Raw genomic sequence first — 17751 nt, forward strand, 5'->3', positions numbered from 1 at the left:
ATTGCGCAAGCTAAAAGATGGGACGAGGCAGGGTGGAGGCGTACTATTGTGGACAATGTCGGCGGGAGACGACACAATCCGGCAGAAGACGGTGGTGCTTACGAAGGCCTCCTAGAAGATGGGGTGAGGCGGACGTGACCTGTTGGATGGCGGCGGCGACAGCGACGCGATCGGGGTGCCTGTGGCGACGTGCACAAGCACGATGCGGCGGTTACGATCCAGTGCAGGGACATATATGGGCTTTCAATGCCGGATGGGCAGTGCATGATTATCATTGATTGATTGGCTATTATGGCCGGTTTTAAAAGTTTTACCATAAACCCATGGGAGGAAATCCGGGACCTGAGAAAATCAGGGACGTGAAAAACCAACTAGATCGGGGAGGTGTGACGAAGGCTGGCAGGATGCGGTCCTTTGGCAGGAAAAAGAAACCACAGCATGGAAAGTTCTGATTCATTCAAATTTCCATATTCAAAATTTCCTGAGTTATGACCTTACCATACCTGGATTGATTTATTACTATACGTGGATTAATTATGATTGATTACCATAAATACGTTGGTGCGTGCGTGGGGCTGGAGATTGTGATAGGTGATCAGGTGAGGGCGTGCCATACCTGGATCGATAGCCTTACCATACCTGGTGGTAATTTAAATTTATTACCATATTCGATATTTCCCGAGTTATGGCCTTACCATATCTGGATTGATAGCCTTTGGGGTAATTTAAATTTATTACCATATAATTACCATATTCAAAATTTCCTGAGTTATGACCTTACCATACCTGGATTGATTTATTACTATACGTGGATTAATTATGATTGATTACCATAAATACGTTGGGTATTGCCGGTCAGACGAGAAAAGAGAAAAACCGGTGGGAGGGGCTGGTGGGAGGTGGGACGAAGAAAAACCGGTTGAAAATAAACTGGTTGAAAGTGGGGGGACTATTCAACCAATTCATCCATTAGGAGTAGAGATCCTTCCTATGGCACAAAAATCTGATTTTGCCTGAAAACCCCATTTTTGTAGGTAGCATATCTTAATTCCATAATTCTTAATTTCTCAAATTGCCACACATACACAAACACATCAACTCTTTTCATGCTCATTCTGCGCCTCCCATTTCCACATCGATCTTGCCAGTGGCATGCCCCTCCATGCTCTTAGCCCACGCCTCCTGCGCTCTGCTCAGCGGGAACCTCGAGTCCACCATAGTCCTGAGCTTCCCCTGCCTCGCCAAGCCCACCAGCCACTCCAGCTCCTCCCTCCTCGGCGCCAACATCAGCGGCGCTAGCCTCTTCTTGGCGAAGGTCGCCTTCTGTGGGATCGACGTGAGCGCGGCGCCGACCCCCGGCGTGACGTCCGCCACCGTGCCGCCCTCGTCGGCCAGCACCGCCTTCAGCGCCGGCCACGGCACCCCCGCCGCGCAGTTCGCCACCGCGTCGTACCTCCTGCCCGACGGGCTCCGCAGGGCCGCGCCCTCGGGCGTCTTGTAGTCGAGCACCTCGTCGGCGCCCAGGCCCCGGACGAAGTCCACGTTGCGCGCGCCGCAGGTGGCCGTGACGCGCAGGCCCACGAGCTTCGCGAGCTGCATGGCGTAGTGGCCCACGCCGCCGGACGCAGCGGTCACCAGCGCGTTCTTCGGGCTGGTGGCGCCGGAGGTCCCGTCGAAGCTGACCCGGGCGAGCTTGAGCAGCTGCAGCGCAGAGCCGCCGGCCGCCGGCAGGCAGGCGCCTTCGAATGCAGACACCTCCGGCGGCCTCGCCACCGTGAGCGACGCTGGCGCCACCGCGTACTCGGCGAGTCCGCCGCCGCTCTGCACAGCACATGCAACGGGTCTCGAGCGTGTTAGAAGTCTGAACACTAGATTTTGACTGCTGGGAGTAGTACAGACGTAATGGTCGTGGCACGATGGCGGTGAATGCGTTGTCTTTGCTTACCATGACACTTGGGGGCTCCATGACACCTGGGGGCTAATGCAAAGTCATTGTTTGATCACCTTATTGAAGACCCGGCTCATCACATCATAATGAGCCGGCCCTTGGGGGCTACCAATTGCTCCTGTCAACAATTCAAGGTACACAAGTTAAATCCATTATATTGAAGGGTCCATTGCTCAGTTGATAAAGCACAAAGCTCTTAACCTTGTGGACGTGGATTCAACCCCTACGATGGGGGCTACACATCACTGCTCAAATCGACATGATTATATTTACAAAATCCTTGCTCATTATTACATAATGACCCAGCCCTTGGGGGCTACACTGGTTGAAGTTTTTATGAGCATAAGGCAATTTCAAGTCCCAGGTTGCTGCAAGCATGACAACCCGGCACTTGGGGGCTACATATGTGGAATACTCAGTTCTGACTAGTGATTGATATGAACAACCTAGATTTCTTCAAGCTTGTGACATTCATATTGAAGCAAATCTTAAGCTGTTACTACGTTACCTTCTTAAGACTTGGGGGCTACAAGTGATAGTCATATAAGAGATATGTTTTCAAGCCTGATGTTAACTACAATTATGACCCAGTGCTATCAATATTTATAAACTGGCAATCTTGGCAATGATAAACCAACAAGTTCTACATTCGCAAACCGGCTGAAGATCAGTTGAGGATTTCAAGGACCAATATTTTTGTTAAGCATTGGGAGCTGAGTCAAATGAATTATTCTTCACAATATTTCTCTATGACAAACCAATGTCAGAAAATGGATTATGAAGCTGGCCTATTAACCTGGATTTTCTAGAAGATGGAAATGACAAGGACTTAAGGATGATCTGAATCAGTTTAACATGGATAAATCCAAATTAAACTAGGGACTAATGTCGGGGATATACCCCGCGGTATGACCCGGACGGAGTTATAACCCGGCTGGTACTTGATAAACCGGCAGGAGTTAAGTCAGATGATAACCTGGCAGGAGTTAAGTCAGATGATAACCCGGCATGAGTTAAGTCAGATGATAACCCGGTAGGAGTTAAGTCAGATGATAACCCGACAGGAGTTAAGTCAGACGATAACCCGGCAGGAGTCAAGTGAGATGATAACTCGGCAGACAATCATAAACCGGAAGGAAGTCATAACCCGACAGACCATCATAAACCGGCAGACCGTCATAAACCGACAAATAGTCATAACCCGGCAGACAATGATAACTGGTTGACAGTCATAACCCGGCAGGTAGAGTCGCCTGGGGTTATGAAGCCCGAGACGTTATGAAGCCAAGACGTTATGAAGCCCAAGACATTAAGAAGCCCATGAAGAGAAGTTAGAATAGTTTAAGTCTTAGTCCGAGAAGGACTCTACATGTAACCCGCCCCTTCAACATATATAAGGAGGGGCAGGGCACCCCGAAAAGGGGAGAAAATAATCTTAAGGGTTAGGGATAACTGGGAGAGCCGGTTTACGGCAACTCCCTCGTGATGATAATAAGACCTAGCCACAAACAGCACGTAGGGTTGTTACCGGATGATGTTTCCCAGGGCCCGAAGCTATCTAAATCCTTGTCTCGTGTTGCGTCTCTCGATTCCGCTCAACCCCTCTCAAGCTACCACATAGATGCATTGGCCTCACGACTAAGTCCTCACACTACGACATCTGTCGTGACAATTCCACGACAATAATCCTACCCGGCGATCCTCTCCATGTCGCCCTGTTAGAGAGCGATCACCGGTTATATCCGGCACTTGAAAGGGTGTGTTTTATTAAGTATCCGGTTCTAGTTGTCATAAGGTCAAGGTACAACTCCGAGTCGTCCTTTTACCGAGGGACATGACTATTCGAATAGATAAACTTCTCTGCAGGGGTGCATCACATTTCCCAACACGCTCGATCCCTCTCGTCGGGCACACTTTTCTGGGTCATGTTCGACCTCGAAAGATCAACACGTCGCAGCCCTACCTAGGCACAACGGAGAGTTTAGCATGCCGGTCCAAATCCTATGTCGCAGGGGTCTGGGCTCATCGCCCATTCCACACCTGCATGTTGCGTGGGCGGCCGGTGAGAAGACCTAGCAACCTCCATTACAAAGGAAGTTGCTTACGCGGTTGATACGTCTCCAACGTATCTATAATTTTTGATTGCTCCATGCTATATTATCTACTGTATTGGGCAATATTGGGCTTTATTATCCACTTTTATATTACTTTTGGGACTAACCTATTAACCGGAGGCCCAACTCAGATTTGCTGTTTTATGCCTATTTCAGTGTTTCGAAGAAAAGGAATATCAGATGGAGTCGAAATGGAACGAAATCAACTAGAGAAGTTATTTTTGGAAGGAAACACACCTGATGGGCTTGGACCCCACGTCAGGGGATACAAGAGGTGCTCACGAGGGTGGGGGCGCCCCCCTAGGGCGCGCCCCCTGTCTCGTGCGACCCCCGTGGCTCCTCCGACGTCCTCCCTGCACCCATATATATCCACGTACCCTAAAACTTCCGGAACACAAAATAGATCGGGAGTTCCGCCGCGAGAAGCCTCCGTAGCCACCAAAAGCCAATCTAGACTCGTTCCAGCACCCTACCGGAGGGGGCAATCCCTCTCCGGTGGCCATCTTCATCATCCCGGTGCTCTCCATGACGAGGAGGGATTAGTTCTCCCACGGGGCTGAGGGTATGTACCAGTAGCTATGTGTTTGATCTCTCTCTCGTGTTCTTGATTTGGCACGATCTTGATGTATCGCGAGCTTTGCTATTATAGTTGGATCTTATGTTTCTCCTCCCCCTCTTCTCTCTTGTAATGAATTGAGTTTCCCCTTTAAAGTAATCTTATCGGATTGAGTCTTTAAAGATTTGAGAACACTTGATGTCTGTCTTGCCGTGCGTATCTGTGGTGACAATGGGATATCACGTGATTCACTTGATGTATGTTTTGGTGATCAACTTCGGGTTCCGCCCATGAACCTATACATAGGGGTTGGCACATGTTTTCGTCGTGATTCTCCGGTAGAACTTTGGGGCACTCTTTGAGGTCCTTTGTGTTGGTTGAATAGATGAACATGAGATTGTGTGATGCATATCGTATAATCATACCCACGGATACTTGAGGTGACATTGGAGTATCTTGGTGACATTAGGGTTTTGGTTGATTTGTGTCTTAAGGTGTTATTCTAGTACGAACTCTAGGGCCGTTTGTGACACTTGTAGGAATAGCCCAACCGATTGATTGGAAAGAATAACTTTGAGGTGGTTTCGTACCCTACCATAATCTCTTTGTTCGTTCTCCGCTATTAGTGACTTTGGAGTGACTCTTTGTTGCATGTTGAGGGATAGTTATGTAATCCAATTATGTTAGTATTGTTGAGGGAACTTACACTAGCGAAAGTATGAACCCTAGGCCTTGTTTCCACACATTGCAATACCGTTTACGCTCACTTTTATCATTAGTTACCTTACTGTTTTTATATTTTCAGATTACAAAAACATTTATCTACTATCCATATACCACTTGTATCACCATCTCTTCGCCGAACTAGTGCACCTATACAATTTACCATTGTATTGGGTGTGTTGGGGACACAAGAGACTCTTTGTTATTTGGTTGCAGGGTTGCTTGAGAGAGACCATCTTCATCCTACGCCTCCTACGGATTGATAAACCTTAAGTCATCCACTTAAGGGAAATTTGCTACTGTCCTACAAACCTCTGCACTTGGAGGCCCAACAACGTCTACAAGAAGAAGGTTGTGTAGTAGACATCAGCGGCCCAACCCGGCGCGTGCCGCTCAGTCACTGACGTCAAGAATGCCTCGGTTGATACCACGACATCAAGTGCCCATAACTGTTCCCGCAAAGTTGGTTAGTGCGTATAGGCCAGTGGCCAGACTCAGATCAAATACCAAGATCTCGTTAAGCGTGTTATTTTGAAGTAACTGTGGAAGACGATCAAGGACCAGGCCCACCTGTCTCCTAGGTGGTCGCAACCAACCATCAGGGGGGCTGTCGGGAACCCTGGCCCATCACTACCTGGATGGAGCCACCTGCCCCTTCAGCCCCCATCTCCGAACAATAACATAGTATGTAAAAGTATATAGTATATGTACCCGTGATCACCTCCTTGGGGGTTTCCTGGTTGCTCTGGCAAGAAGGAGGGTTCATCAACACCGTAGACGATTGGGGCACCAGCAGCGGCATCAGTCTCGTAGTCCACTGGAGAGAAGAGGGGGAAGAAACAATGAATACAATGCAAACAGATGCATATCGATGCATGACATGACAGGTAACATTGCCAGGTGTGTCCTAACGCAGTAGGAGGTGATATCGGCGAAGGGGGAAAACATCCGGGAAAGTATCCCCGGTGTTTCGCATTTTCGGACAGATGAACCGAAGGGGGAAGGTTTCGTGTTCACTATGCTAGGGATGTGTGGCGGACGAGCAGGTTGCGTAACCAGATTCGTCTCGTCGTTCTGAGCAACTTTCATGTAGTATTTTCATCCGAGTTATGGATTATTTTATATGATTTTCTAAAGTTTTAATTATTTTTACAATTTATTTAATTATTTTGAATCAACATTATCCATAATAGTTTATGCCGATGTCATCATGACGTCACCATGACATCAGTAGTCAACAGACATTGACTAGGTCAAACCGACGTCTGGGTCCCAGCTGTCATACTCTGTTTATTCTAATTAAGGTTTAACTAATCTAATTATTGTTTAATTAAACTAACTAATTAATTAGATCAACTAAACAGAGTTAATTAACTTAATTAATTCACTAATTAATCAATTATTTTATTACTTTCATTTTATTTATTTTTTTAAACATTCTGAGGGTGTGGGCCCCATCTATCATTGTCATAGGGGGCAGGATCCACTGGTCAGTGGCCCAAAGGCAACTGCCGGCGCGGGCGACGGGCGCGGGCGGAGCCGGGCGACGGGCACCATCCCACCCGATAGAGCACTGCGGCCAATGGGTCAAGGGGGCTGGCGCGTGGCCCGGCACAGGCGACAGCGGCCGGAGCGGGGCGGCACGGCGAGCAGTGGGTGGCGGGCCGGTGAGGGCGTGCATGGGGGCGCGGGTGCGCGAGTAGCCAGGTGATACGTCTCTGCCGTATCTATAATTTTTGATTGTTCCATGCCAATATTCTACAACTTTCATATACTTTTGGCAATTTTTTATACTATTTTTGGGACTAACATATTGATCCAGTGCCCAGTGCCAGATCCTCTTTGTTGCATGTTTTTTGTTTTGCAGAATATCCATATCAAACGGAGTCCAAATAGGATAAAAACTGACGGAGATCTTTTTTGGAATATATATGATTTTTGGGAAGAAAAATCCACGCGAGACGGTGCTCGAGGGAGGCATGAGGCAGGGGGGCGCGCCCCACCCCCTGGGCGCTCCCCTGACCCTCGTGGCCACCCCGTAAGGCGGTTAATTCCCTTCTTTCGCCGCAAGAAAGCTAATATCTGAATAGAGATTGTGTTAAAATATCAGCCTAATCGGAGTTAGGATCTCCGGGAATATAAGAAACGGTGAAAGGGTAGAATCTGGGAACGCAGAAACAGAGAGACAGAGAGACGGATCGAATCTCGGAGGGGCTCTCACCCCTCCCATGCCATGGAGGCCAAGGACCAGAGGGGAAACCCTTCTCCCATCTAGGGAGGAGGTCAAGGAAGGAGAGGACAAAGGGGCCCCCTCTACCCTTCTCTTCCGGTGGCACCGGAACGCTGCCGTGGCCATCATCATGACCGCAATCTTCACCAACAACTTCACCGCCATCATCACCAACTCTTCCCCCCTCTATGCAGCGGTGTAACCTCTCTCTTACCCGCTGTAATCTCTACTTAAACATGGTGCTCAACGCTATATATTATTTCCCAATGATGTATGGCTATCATATGATGTTTGAGTAGATCCATTTTGTCATATGGGTTATTTGATGATCGTGATTGGTTTGATTTGCATGTTTTATTATTGGTGATGTCCTATGGTGCTCTCTGTGTCGCGCAAGCGTGAGGGATTCCCGCTGTAGGGTTTGCAATATGTTCATGATTTGCTTATGGTGGGTGGCGTGAGTGACAGAAGCACAGACCCGAGTAAGTAGGTTGTTTGCGTATGGGATAAAGAGGACTTGATACTTTAATGCTATGGTTGGGTTTTACCTTAATGATCTTTCGTAGTTGCGGATGCTTGCTAGAGTTCCAATCATAAGTGCATATGATCCAAGTAGAGAAAGTATGTTAGCTTATGCCTCTCCCTCATATAAAATTGCAATAATGATTACCGGTCTAGTTATCGATTGCCTAGGGACAAATAACTTTCTCGTAACAACAAGCTCTCTACTAAACCTAACTTAGTTGTGTCTTTATATAAACAGCCCCTACTTTTTATTTACTTGCTCTTTATTATCTTGCAAACCTATCCAAAAACACCTACAAAACACTTCTAGTTTCATACTTGTTCTAAGTAAAGAGAACGTCAAGCGTGCGTAGAGTTGTATCGGTGGTCGATAGAACTTGAGGGAATATTTGTTCTACCTTTAGGTCCTCATTGGGTTCGACACTCCTACTTATCGAAAACTATTGCGATCCCCTATACTTGTGGGTTTGATGAGGCAGGCTCACGACGGGGGGGGGGGAGGAGGCAGGGCGACGAGCGTCGGCGGCTAGAGTGGCCAACGAAGAAGAAGCAGCAGTGACGACGACGACTACAGCTACAGGGAGCGCCAAGGCGAGGCGCGCAGGCCAGTAGCAGGGGAGGCAAGGCAATGTAGCAGTAGGCCAGCGGTAGGGCGCGGTCAGCGCGAGCGCGCGTGCGGTGGCGCGGGATGCGGCCGGCGTGTGCGGTGGAGGGCAGCAGCGGCAAGGCGAGGCGGGCGCGCCGCGGGTGCAAAGGCCGTGAGGCGCAGGCGTGACGACGAAGGCGAGCGGCGGACGAGGTCGTGGCGCACAAGGTCGAGAGAACAAGAGGAGGGCGCTGATGTCTACTACACAACCTTCTTCTTGTAGACGTTGTTGGGCCTCCAAGTGCAGAGGTTTGTAGGACAGTAGCAAAGTTCCCTCAAGTGGATGACCTAAGGTTTATACATCCGTAGGAGGCGTAGGATGAAGATGGTCTCTCTCAAACAACCCTGCAACCAAATTACAAAGAGTCTCTTGTGTCCCCAACACACCCAATACAATGGTAAATTGTATAGGTGCACTAGTTCGGCGAAGAGATGGTGATACAAGTGGTATATGGATAGTAGATATAGGTTTTTGTAATCTGAAAATATAAAAACAGCAAGGTAACTAATGATAAAAGTGAGCGTAAACGGTATTGCAATGCGTTGAAACAAGGCCTAGGGTTCATACTTTTACTAGTGCAAGTTCTCTCAACAATAATAGCATAATTGGATCACATAACTATCCCTCAACATGCAACAAAGAGTCACTCCAAAGTCACTAATAGCGGAGAACAAACGAAGAGATTATGGTAGAGTACGAAACCACCTCAAAGTTATTCTTTCCAATCAATCCGGTGGGCTATTCCTATAAGTGTCACAAACAGCCCTAGAGTTCGTACTAGAATAACACCTTAAGACACAAATCAACCAAAACCCTAATGTCACCTAGATACTCCAATGTCACCTCAAGTATCTGTGGGCATAATTATACGATAAGCGTCACACAATCTCAGATTCATCTATTCAAACCAACACAAAGGACCTCAAAGAGTGCCCAAAGTTTCTACCGAAGAATCGCGACGAAAACGTGTGCCAACCCCTATGCATAGGTTCATGGGCGGAACCCGCAAGTTGATCACCAAGACATATATCAAGTGAATCACGTGATATCCCATTGTCACCACAGATACACACGGCAAGACATACATCAAGTGTTCTCAAATCATTAAAGACTTAATCCGATAAGATTACTTCAAGGGGAAAACTCAATCCATTACAAGAGAGTAGAGGGGGAGAAACATCATAGGATCCAAATATAATAGCAAAGCTCGTGATACATCAAGATCGTATCACCTCAAGAACATGAGAGAGAGAGAGAGATCAAACACATAGCTACTGGTACATACCCTTAGCCCCGAGGGAGAACTAGTCCCTCCTCATCCTGGAGAGCACCGGGATGATGAAGATAGCCACCAGAGAGGGATTCCCCCTCTGGCAAGGTGCCGGAACGGGTCTAGATTGGCTTTCGGTGGCTACAGAGGCTTCTGGCGGCGGAACTCCCGATCTATTGTGCTCTCGGATGTTTTTTGGGTATATGGAGATATATAGGCGGAAGAAGTACGTCAGGGGAGCCACGAGGGGCCCACGAGGGTGGAGGGCGCACCCCCCTGCCTCGTGGCTTCCTTGTTGCTTCCCTTATGTGGACTCCAAGTCTCCCGGGTTGCTTTCCTTCCAAAAATAAGTTCCGTGAAGTTTCAGGTCAATTGGACTCCATTTGATTTTTTGTTTCTGCGATACTCTAAAACAAGGAAAAACATAAACTGACACTGGGCTCTAGGTTAATAGGTTAGTCCCAAAAATAATATAAAAGTGTATAATAAAGCCCATAAACATCCAAAACATAAGATAATATAGCATGGAGCAATAAAAAATTATAGATACGTTGGAGACGTATCAGGCGCGGCCCTCGCCGGCATTGGAGAGCAGAGGGGGCGGCAAGGCTCGGTGGAGCCTTTGGGCAGGAGGACGGGGACGCGTTGCCGGTGAGGAGGAGAGGAGGAGGACGAGGCGATGGGCGGCGGCGGGGTCCGGTGACGGCGTCGGGCGGCGGTAGCGTCGAGCGCCGAGGCGCGGTCGTGGGCGCGTCGGGCCCTGATCCAGATCGGATCGGGGAAGGAGGTGGCGACATGGGGGGATGGGTGCGAGTGGGAGCAGTGGGGGGTTAGGGTTTCGGGTGAGAGGGGATAAGGGAGTGTGGGTGGGCTGGCCGGTTGGGCCTTTCCCCAGTTGGGCTCGTGGCCTGCTGGGCCGGAGCCCAATGATGGGGGATTTGCTTTTCTTTTTATTTTGTTAGTTTTGTTTTCTGATTTTGTTATTTTCCTTTTTATTTATTTCCTTCTATTTTAATTCATTTTAAAATATTTAGGCATTTTGAAAAGGTGTGTTTCCTTCACCATAAATACCTAAGCATTAATTGGCACACTCCGAACATTTTAGTTTTAAAGTTTGAAAACTTTTATTGTTTGCTTGATTTTGAATTTGAATTTGAATCGGTCTCGAACTAACGTGAGATTAGCAACAGTAATCGAAGTGATGTGGCATTGTTAATGTAGGATTACTGTAGCTTAATTATCCGGGCGTTACAAATCTCCTCCATTACAAGAAATCTCGTCCCGAGATTTAAGAGCGGGATTAAGGGGGAAAGGTATGGTTATGAAATTTAACCAATCTTCTCGGTCTTGGTTGCTCTTCTCGAAGTGGTCGATCCATTACAGTGATGTCTTCATTTTTCTGCTTCAGGTCATCACGATAAAGTCAGTATCCTTTCTTCAGAAACTCCATCGTACTTACGAATAGGTAAGGGGCTGCTCTACAACGATATAATGGTATAAGGGGAAACCATCTGGGGTTATCCCAGGAATGAACACATGAGTATCTCTCGAGTTGAACGAATGAAACATATCGAGAGCCAAGTAAGAAGGTACCATAAGAAGTTTCAAGCAGATAGACAATCATTCATTGCTTGAAACAAAGTGAAAGGGGTTCAGAGAGCAACGGGAATAAGTATTGTGTTTAATACCAGAACTGATGATCACATGGAAGGTGGCTCATGAATTACATATGAAGCAAAGCATGAGGAATAACTTTGGAAACATGGGAGTGTATAGGAGAGTCAGGTTTCGATCCTGTGGAACTATGGGTTATGGGCCCACCATGTGGGTTAAAAGTAGGAGCGATGACATCTTGCATGGTCATGATAGCAAGGCATGTTAGAGGGTGGCCTATCAGTTATGTCGGCAACAACATCGGTACCAAGGGCGAGGGACGAAGAGAACCATTTTCCTGCTCGTTGAACGAGGCGGACCAATAGGCAAAGTTCTCGTACATCGGTGGCTACCAGAATGTCATCAACAATAGTAACAGGGTCTTGCTGACAGAATTGTACACCAAGGTGTTTACATAAGCAGGAGAATATTACTACTTAGATCATATAGATCACAAGAAACGTTAAACCAACCAATGGAATGGAAAATATGATTATCAGATTAAACAGGACAATGGAAAGAAAAATGTGTTTAAACACATATTTCAAGGGTATATCCTTCCTAAGGACAAGCAGAGCATGATATCCATGACATGATATAATGTAGAAAACTCTTTAGGTAGGGGAGAGAAATTTCATGACATTACCCATACAGCGGTGTTTGGATAATTGAGCAGGAAACATTTAGCATTGGGCTTCAAATGTTCTTGTTGAAAATCGGAGTACCATAGACATGCTTCGAGATAGCATTGACATGGTCAACAGGTGAAGATCAGACTTTGGAAACACAAAGGATCCATCAGGAATAACTTGTAGAATAAGTCTTGCAATTGCCTCATGGAAGAATGGATAACCTTGCTGAAAAGGAATCTATAACAATAGGGCCTCCGGCCAAGTGTGCTAGGCACGACATCACCTTACCGGGTCACACAAAGACCAATGTTATAACTCTTGGAAATATGTTCCAACCATCATATCTGACCGAGATTTAGTTCTGATTGGTGTTAGGATACCTCAGACTCATGATGCCGGAGAAGGAAGGGGTGCAACACAATTTGACGGGATGGAGTTGCAAGATTCTCGGGAAATGAACTATGGAAGAAAGTTCCGAATCGTGAGTTCATCATTTCAGCAAGGAGAGGATGAGGAGGTGGCTGATGAACTCAGCGACAATTCATTGGGATTTCCAAAAGATGGATTTCCACAATTATGTGAACAAGGAGATAACATTTGTCGGATCAAATGATATAATGAGGTATGCTCGAGGAAAACACACACTATTAAACATTGGTTGAAAAGTGCACCCGAAATATGGGCTTAGGTAGTATGATCAATGTTAGAATGGTGATTCGATAACCAATGGTCTAAGAATGAAATATCGACCATTAACTTCAAAGCAATAGGGTTGCTAGAAGTTTTGAAGTTGCACATCATAGTTCAACTATCGGCTTTCCGGTTAGAAACAACACGGGGACCAAGGAATGAACGGATATGGCAAGAAGTGTCAGAACCCTAGAGTTTGCTTGTAACTAGTGGCATTGCATCCATGCATCATGTTTAAATTTCATGAAATTTGAAATGGGGATTGTTGAAACCCTAGCACCAAATGAATTCAACTAGGTTCAATGAAATATTTTCAATGATCCCAAATGCCCTTTAGAAAAGTTTGTGATTTTAGTTAAAGGTGAAAACATCTGCCAAAAGTCATGCACATATTTGTAGGCCATTCTGGATTTTTGAATTAATTCAGATTGTATTTGCATTTGGGCATTTATATGTTATAAAATATTTTAAATGCTCAAATAATCATAAACTAAAATGTTTACTGTTGGATATATTTGTAGGATCGAAAGTATGTCTAGAAGGGGGGGTGGGTGATTAGACTACTTGACCAAATAAAAACTTAACCTTTTCCCAATTTTAGTTCTTGGCGGATTTTAGCTATTTTAGGACAAGTCAAGCAATCATCACACAATTCAAGCAAGCATGCAAAGAGTATATTGGCAGCGGAAAGTAAAGCATGCAACTTGCAAGAATGTAAAGGGAAAGGTTTGGAGAATTCAAACGCAATTGGAGACACGGATGTTTTTCCCGTGGTTCGGATAGGTGGTGCTATCCTACATCCACGTTGATGGAGACTTCAACCCATGAAGGGTAACGGTTGCGCGAGTCCACGGAGGGCTCCACCCATGAAGGGTCCATGAAGAAGCAACCTTGTCTATCCCACCATGGCCATCGCCCACGAAGGACTTGCCTCACTAGCGGTAGATCTTCACGAAGTAGGCGATCTCCTTGCCCTTACAAACTCCTTAGTTCAACTCCACAATCTTGTCAGAGGCTCCCAAGTGACACCTAGCCAATCTAGGAGACACCACTCTCCAAGAAGTAACAAATGGTGTGTTGATGATGAACTCCTTGCTCTTGTGCTTCAAATGATAGTCTCCCCAACACTCAACTCTCTCTCATAGGATTTGGATCTGGTGGAAAGAGGATTTGAGTGGAAAGCAACTTGGGGAAGGCTAGATATCAAGATTCATATGGTAGGAATGGAATATCTTGGTCCCAACACATGAGTAGGTGGTTCTCTCTCAGAACATATGAGTTGGAAGTGTAGATGTGTTCTGATGGCTCTCTCCACTAGTGAAGAGGAGGTGGAGGGGTATATATAGCCTCCACACAAAATCCAACCGTTACACACAATTTACCAATCTCAGTGGGACCGAATCAAAAAACTCGGTTGGACCGAAAAGGTAAACCTACTGACCGTTAGAGATTTTCGATGGGACTGACATGCAACTCGGTAGGACCGATTTTGTTAGGGTTAGGGCATAACGCAATCTCGGTGAGACCGATTACACAAACTCGGTGAGACCGATTTTGGTAATTAGCTAACCAGAGAGTTGGTCAGGCAAACTCGGTGGGACCGATTTGCTCTTTCGATGAGACTGAAAAGTTACAAAAAGGAAACACTGAATTTGCATTGCAATCTCGGTGGGACCGATCCGCTCTTTCGGTGAGACCAAAAAGTTACGAAAGGGAAACAGAGAGTTTGCAATCCCATCTCGGTGAGACCGAGATCCCTATCGGTAGAACCGAATTGCTAGGGTTTGGCAGTGGCTTATGACAAGTGAAACTCGGTGGCGCCGGATAGGAAGAATCGGTAGGACCGAGTTTGGCTTAGGGTTTAGGTCATATGTGGATATGGGAAAGTAGTTGAGGGTTTTGGAGCATATCACTAAGCACATGAAGCAAGAGGCTCATTAAGCAACACCTCATCCCTCCTTGATAGTATTGGCTTTTCCTAAAGACTCAATGTGATCTTGGATCACTAAACTATAAAATGAAGAGTCTTGAGCTTTTGAGCTTGAGCCAATCCTTTGTCCTTAGCATTTTGAGGGTTCCACTTTCACCATCCATGCCATGCCAATCATTGAGCTTTCCTGAAATAATCATCTTGGAATAGCATTAGCTCAATGAGCTATATGTTGTTATGAATTACCAAAACCACCTAGGGATAGTTGCGCTTTCAATCTCCCCCTTTTTGGTAATTGATGACAACATATAGATCAATGCTTCGACAAATGATAATAAGAATGAATTACATCGTCGCTTTGAGAAGTATGTGATAAGTAAGAGCTCCCCCTAAATTTGTGCATATTTAAGATTTGCTTTGGACTGCAAATGCACAAAGAGTTAGAGTCATGGGTTACTCTTCCATGTCACATACATCTTGGTGGAGCGCTTAAAATGATAAGAATGAAATACATGCACTCATCACCAAGAAAAGTGAATGATCACACAAGATAGATAAGATAATAGCATTCACCAAGCATGCATAAGTGTAGCTTATGATCAAACACATGATCATCAATGTCTCACAAGCATATCAAAATATCTCGAGCACTCAAAAGCAAACAAAGTTCGAAAAACCACCAAATAAAGAAAGAGAGAAAAGCAACACTCTCTCTCGAAGCCTATGATCTATACATTTTCTCCCCCTTTGGCAACAAGTTACCAAAAAGTTCCTAGAAAATGCATAGTGCTAAATCGACACTCAGGCTTGATCTTCAGGTGGTGGTGGAGTCCGGATCACTCCAAGGACGAAGGCTTCCGTAGACGTGGTTGGAGTTGGAGCTGAAGTAGATGCTGGAGCAGGTTGGGCTGGTGTTGTGGCTGGAGCTGAGGCGGTTGCTCTTGTGTCAGGAACTGGCACTGCAGACGACCTCGGACCTTGTGGCACTCTGGCAAAGGCATCAGTGGTTGTCTTCCCTTTCCTCTCCTGCATGTCATCTTGGAGCTGCTCCACTGCAGTATGAATCTCTGTCACCTTGATATCCAAGTCATAGAACTTTTGTTCTACGATTCTCTCTAGGCTTGCCTGGTTCTGAGTTAGGGTGGCCAGTACTTTCTCAATCCGCAGGGTGGATGCAATCAAGTAACTGAGCTGCTCTTGCTTGTTCTTCAAGAAGTACTCAGATGCCTCCTCTTGAGTTGGCATCTTGGCAGCTTTCTCCTTTATTGCCTTCTCCTTCTTGGCTTGTGCATGGGCTGAAGATGGTTCATCTTTGGTCATCACAACTTGGTTGTCCTCAAACTCTGGATAGATAGGCAGATGTTCCTTATCCAATAAGTATGTGTCTGTGCCCATTCCTGAGTTAATCAACATCTGGATCTGAGGGGCATATCCACAGCTCCTCTTCTGATCTGCTGCAGTCCTCTTGATAGTCTCTACCATGAGGCTCATGACCTTGAATTTCTGAGGCACATCAAAGATATGTAGCAAGTTAATGGCATGACCTCTGATCATCCTGTGATCTCCAGACTTGGGCAAAAGTGTGTGCCTAAGGATCCAGTTGATGGTTGGCATCCCTGACAGAAGATAATGCACTGAGCCAAACTTGAACGTATCAAGTGCTTCATTTGGGATCTCCTTGTACATGTTTGACATTGAGTTATGGTCCATCTTCTTCTTGGAATAGACATCCAAATCATCTTCATTTTCCTCTGGGGCATTGATAAGCTGTGCCCACTCAGCAACTGTTGATTGGTACCTCGTACCTTCAGACATCCAAACAATCCTCCCATCTGGATAAAAATGTGCTGTGGAGTAGAACTGCATGATAAGCTCCTCATTCCACTTTGTGAGCTTCTGCCCAACAAAGTCCTCTACTCCACATGCCTTGAAGCTGTCCTGCACTCCAGGGTAGTGCTCTTCATTCTCCTTGATATATTCCCAGTTGACCCATCTCATATCACATACAATTGGCTTCTTGTCTAACAATACTGTCTCATAGAAGTCATGCTGTTCCTTAGTGTGGAACCTGTAGTCAACAGCAGTCCTCCTCCTGATAGCATAGGGATCTACTTCTCTACACTTCCTCAGCCCTGAGTCTCTTCTGAGCTTCATGTCCTCAGCCACAGGATGAGCATCATTGTGGTCTGGGATCTTGGGCTTGAGCTTTCTCAGAACATGCTCTTCATCATCTTCTTCAACAACAGTCTCAGGCACTGGGGCCTTGTTCTTCTCAGCAGCCGGGATGCTTCTTGTATTCCTCTTTGGTTTTGGCTTTGGAGCTGGCTTGGCCTTGGAAGCAGTTGCCCCTGATCTTATGGAATCACCCATCAGCTTGGGTGCCTTAGGTGCTGGTGCAGCAACCTCTTCTTCTTCCTCTTCTTCCATGATGGAAGCCTTTCCAAGCACTCTGGCTACAGTCTTCTTGACCCTCTCCTTCCTTTTCTTTCCTTCTGCAGCAGCCTCTTTGGGTTCAGGCTTTTCAGGAATTTGAGTTGAGGCTCTGGCCTTTGGCATAGGTTGCCTGCCTGCTGGCCTTTTGACCTTCATCCCTGGCTTTATGCTCTGTGCTGGGCCATATTCTTTCTTGAGCACAGTCCTCTTTGATGTGGCTTCCTCTTCCTCTGCCACATAATCTTCATCCTCAGAATCTGAAGTTCTCTTCTTCCTCTATCTGGTGGCAGCTTTTGGCAGGTTGCTAGGGGTGCTCCTGCTGCCATCATCTGAAGAACTGGAGGGACTAGTGCCCTCACTCATTTGCACTGGCTGCTCTGACAAATTTTGGCTATCACTT

General features: G+C 46.4%; 1 protein-coding gene across 1 annotated transcript; it reads right to left on the bottom strand.

Annotated features, from left to right (window-relative positions):
• Window positions 1-1110: 1110 nt before the first annotated feature.
• LOC123130198 (chloroplast envelope quinone oxidoreductase homolog) lies at window positions 1111-7748 on the bottom strand (the record flags this gene model as incomplete). The annotated part of the gene is made up of 2 exons (XM_044550150.1): window positions 1111-1819; window positions 7726-7748. Coding segments are annotated over 2 exons (732 nt in total), but the record flags the coding sequence as incomplete, so codon positions are not given.
• Window positions 7749-17751: the final 10003 nt, after the last annotated feature.

The sequence above is a fragment of the Triticum aestivum genome, chromosome 6A (assembly GCF_018294505.1).
Source record: "Triticum aestivum cultivar Chinese Spring chromosome 6A, IWGSC CS RefSeq v2.1, whole genome shotgun sequence".
Taxonomy (NCBI): Eukaryota; Viridiplantae; Streptophyta; class Magnoliopsida; order Poales; family Poaceae; genus Triticum; species Triticum aestivum.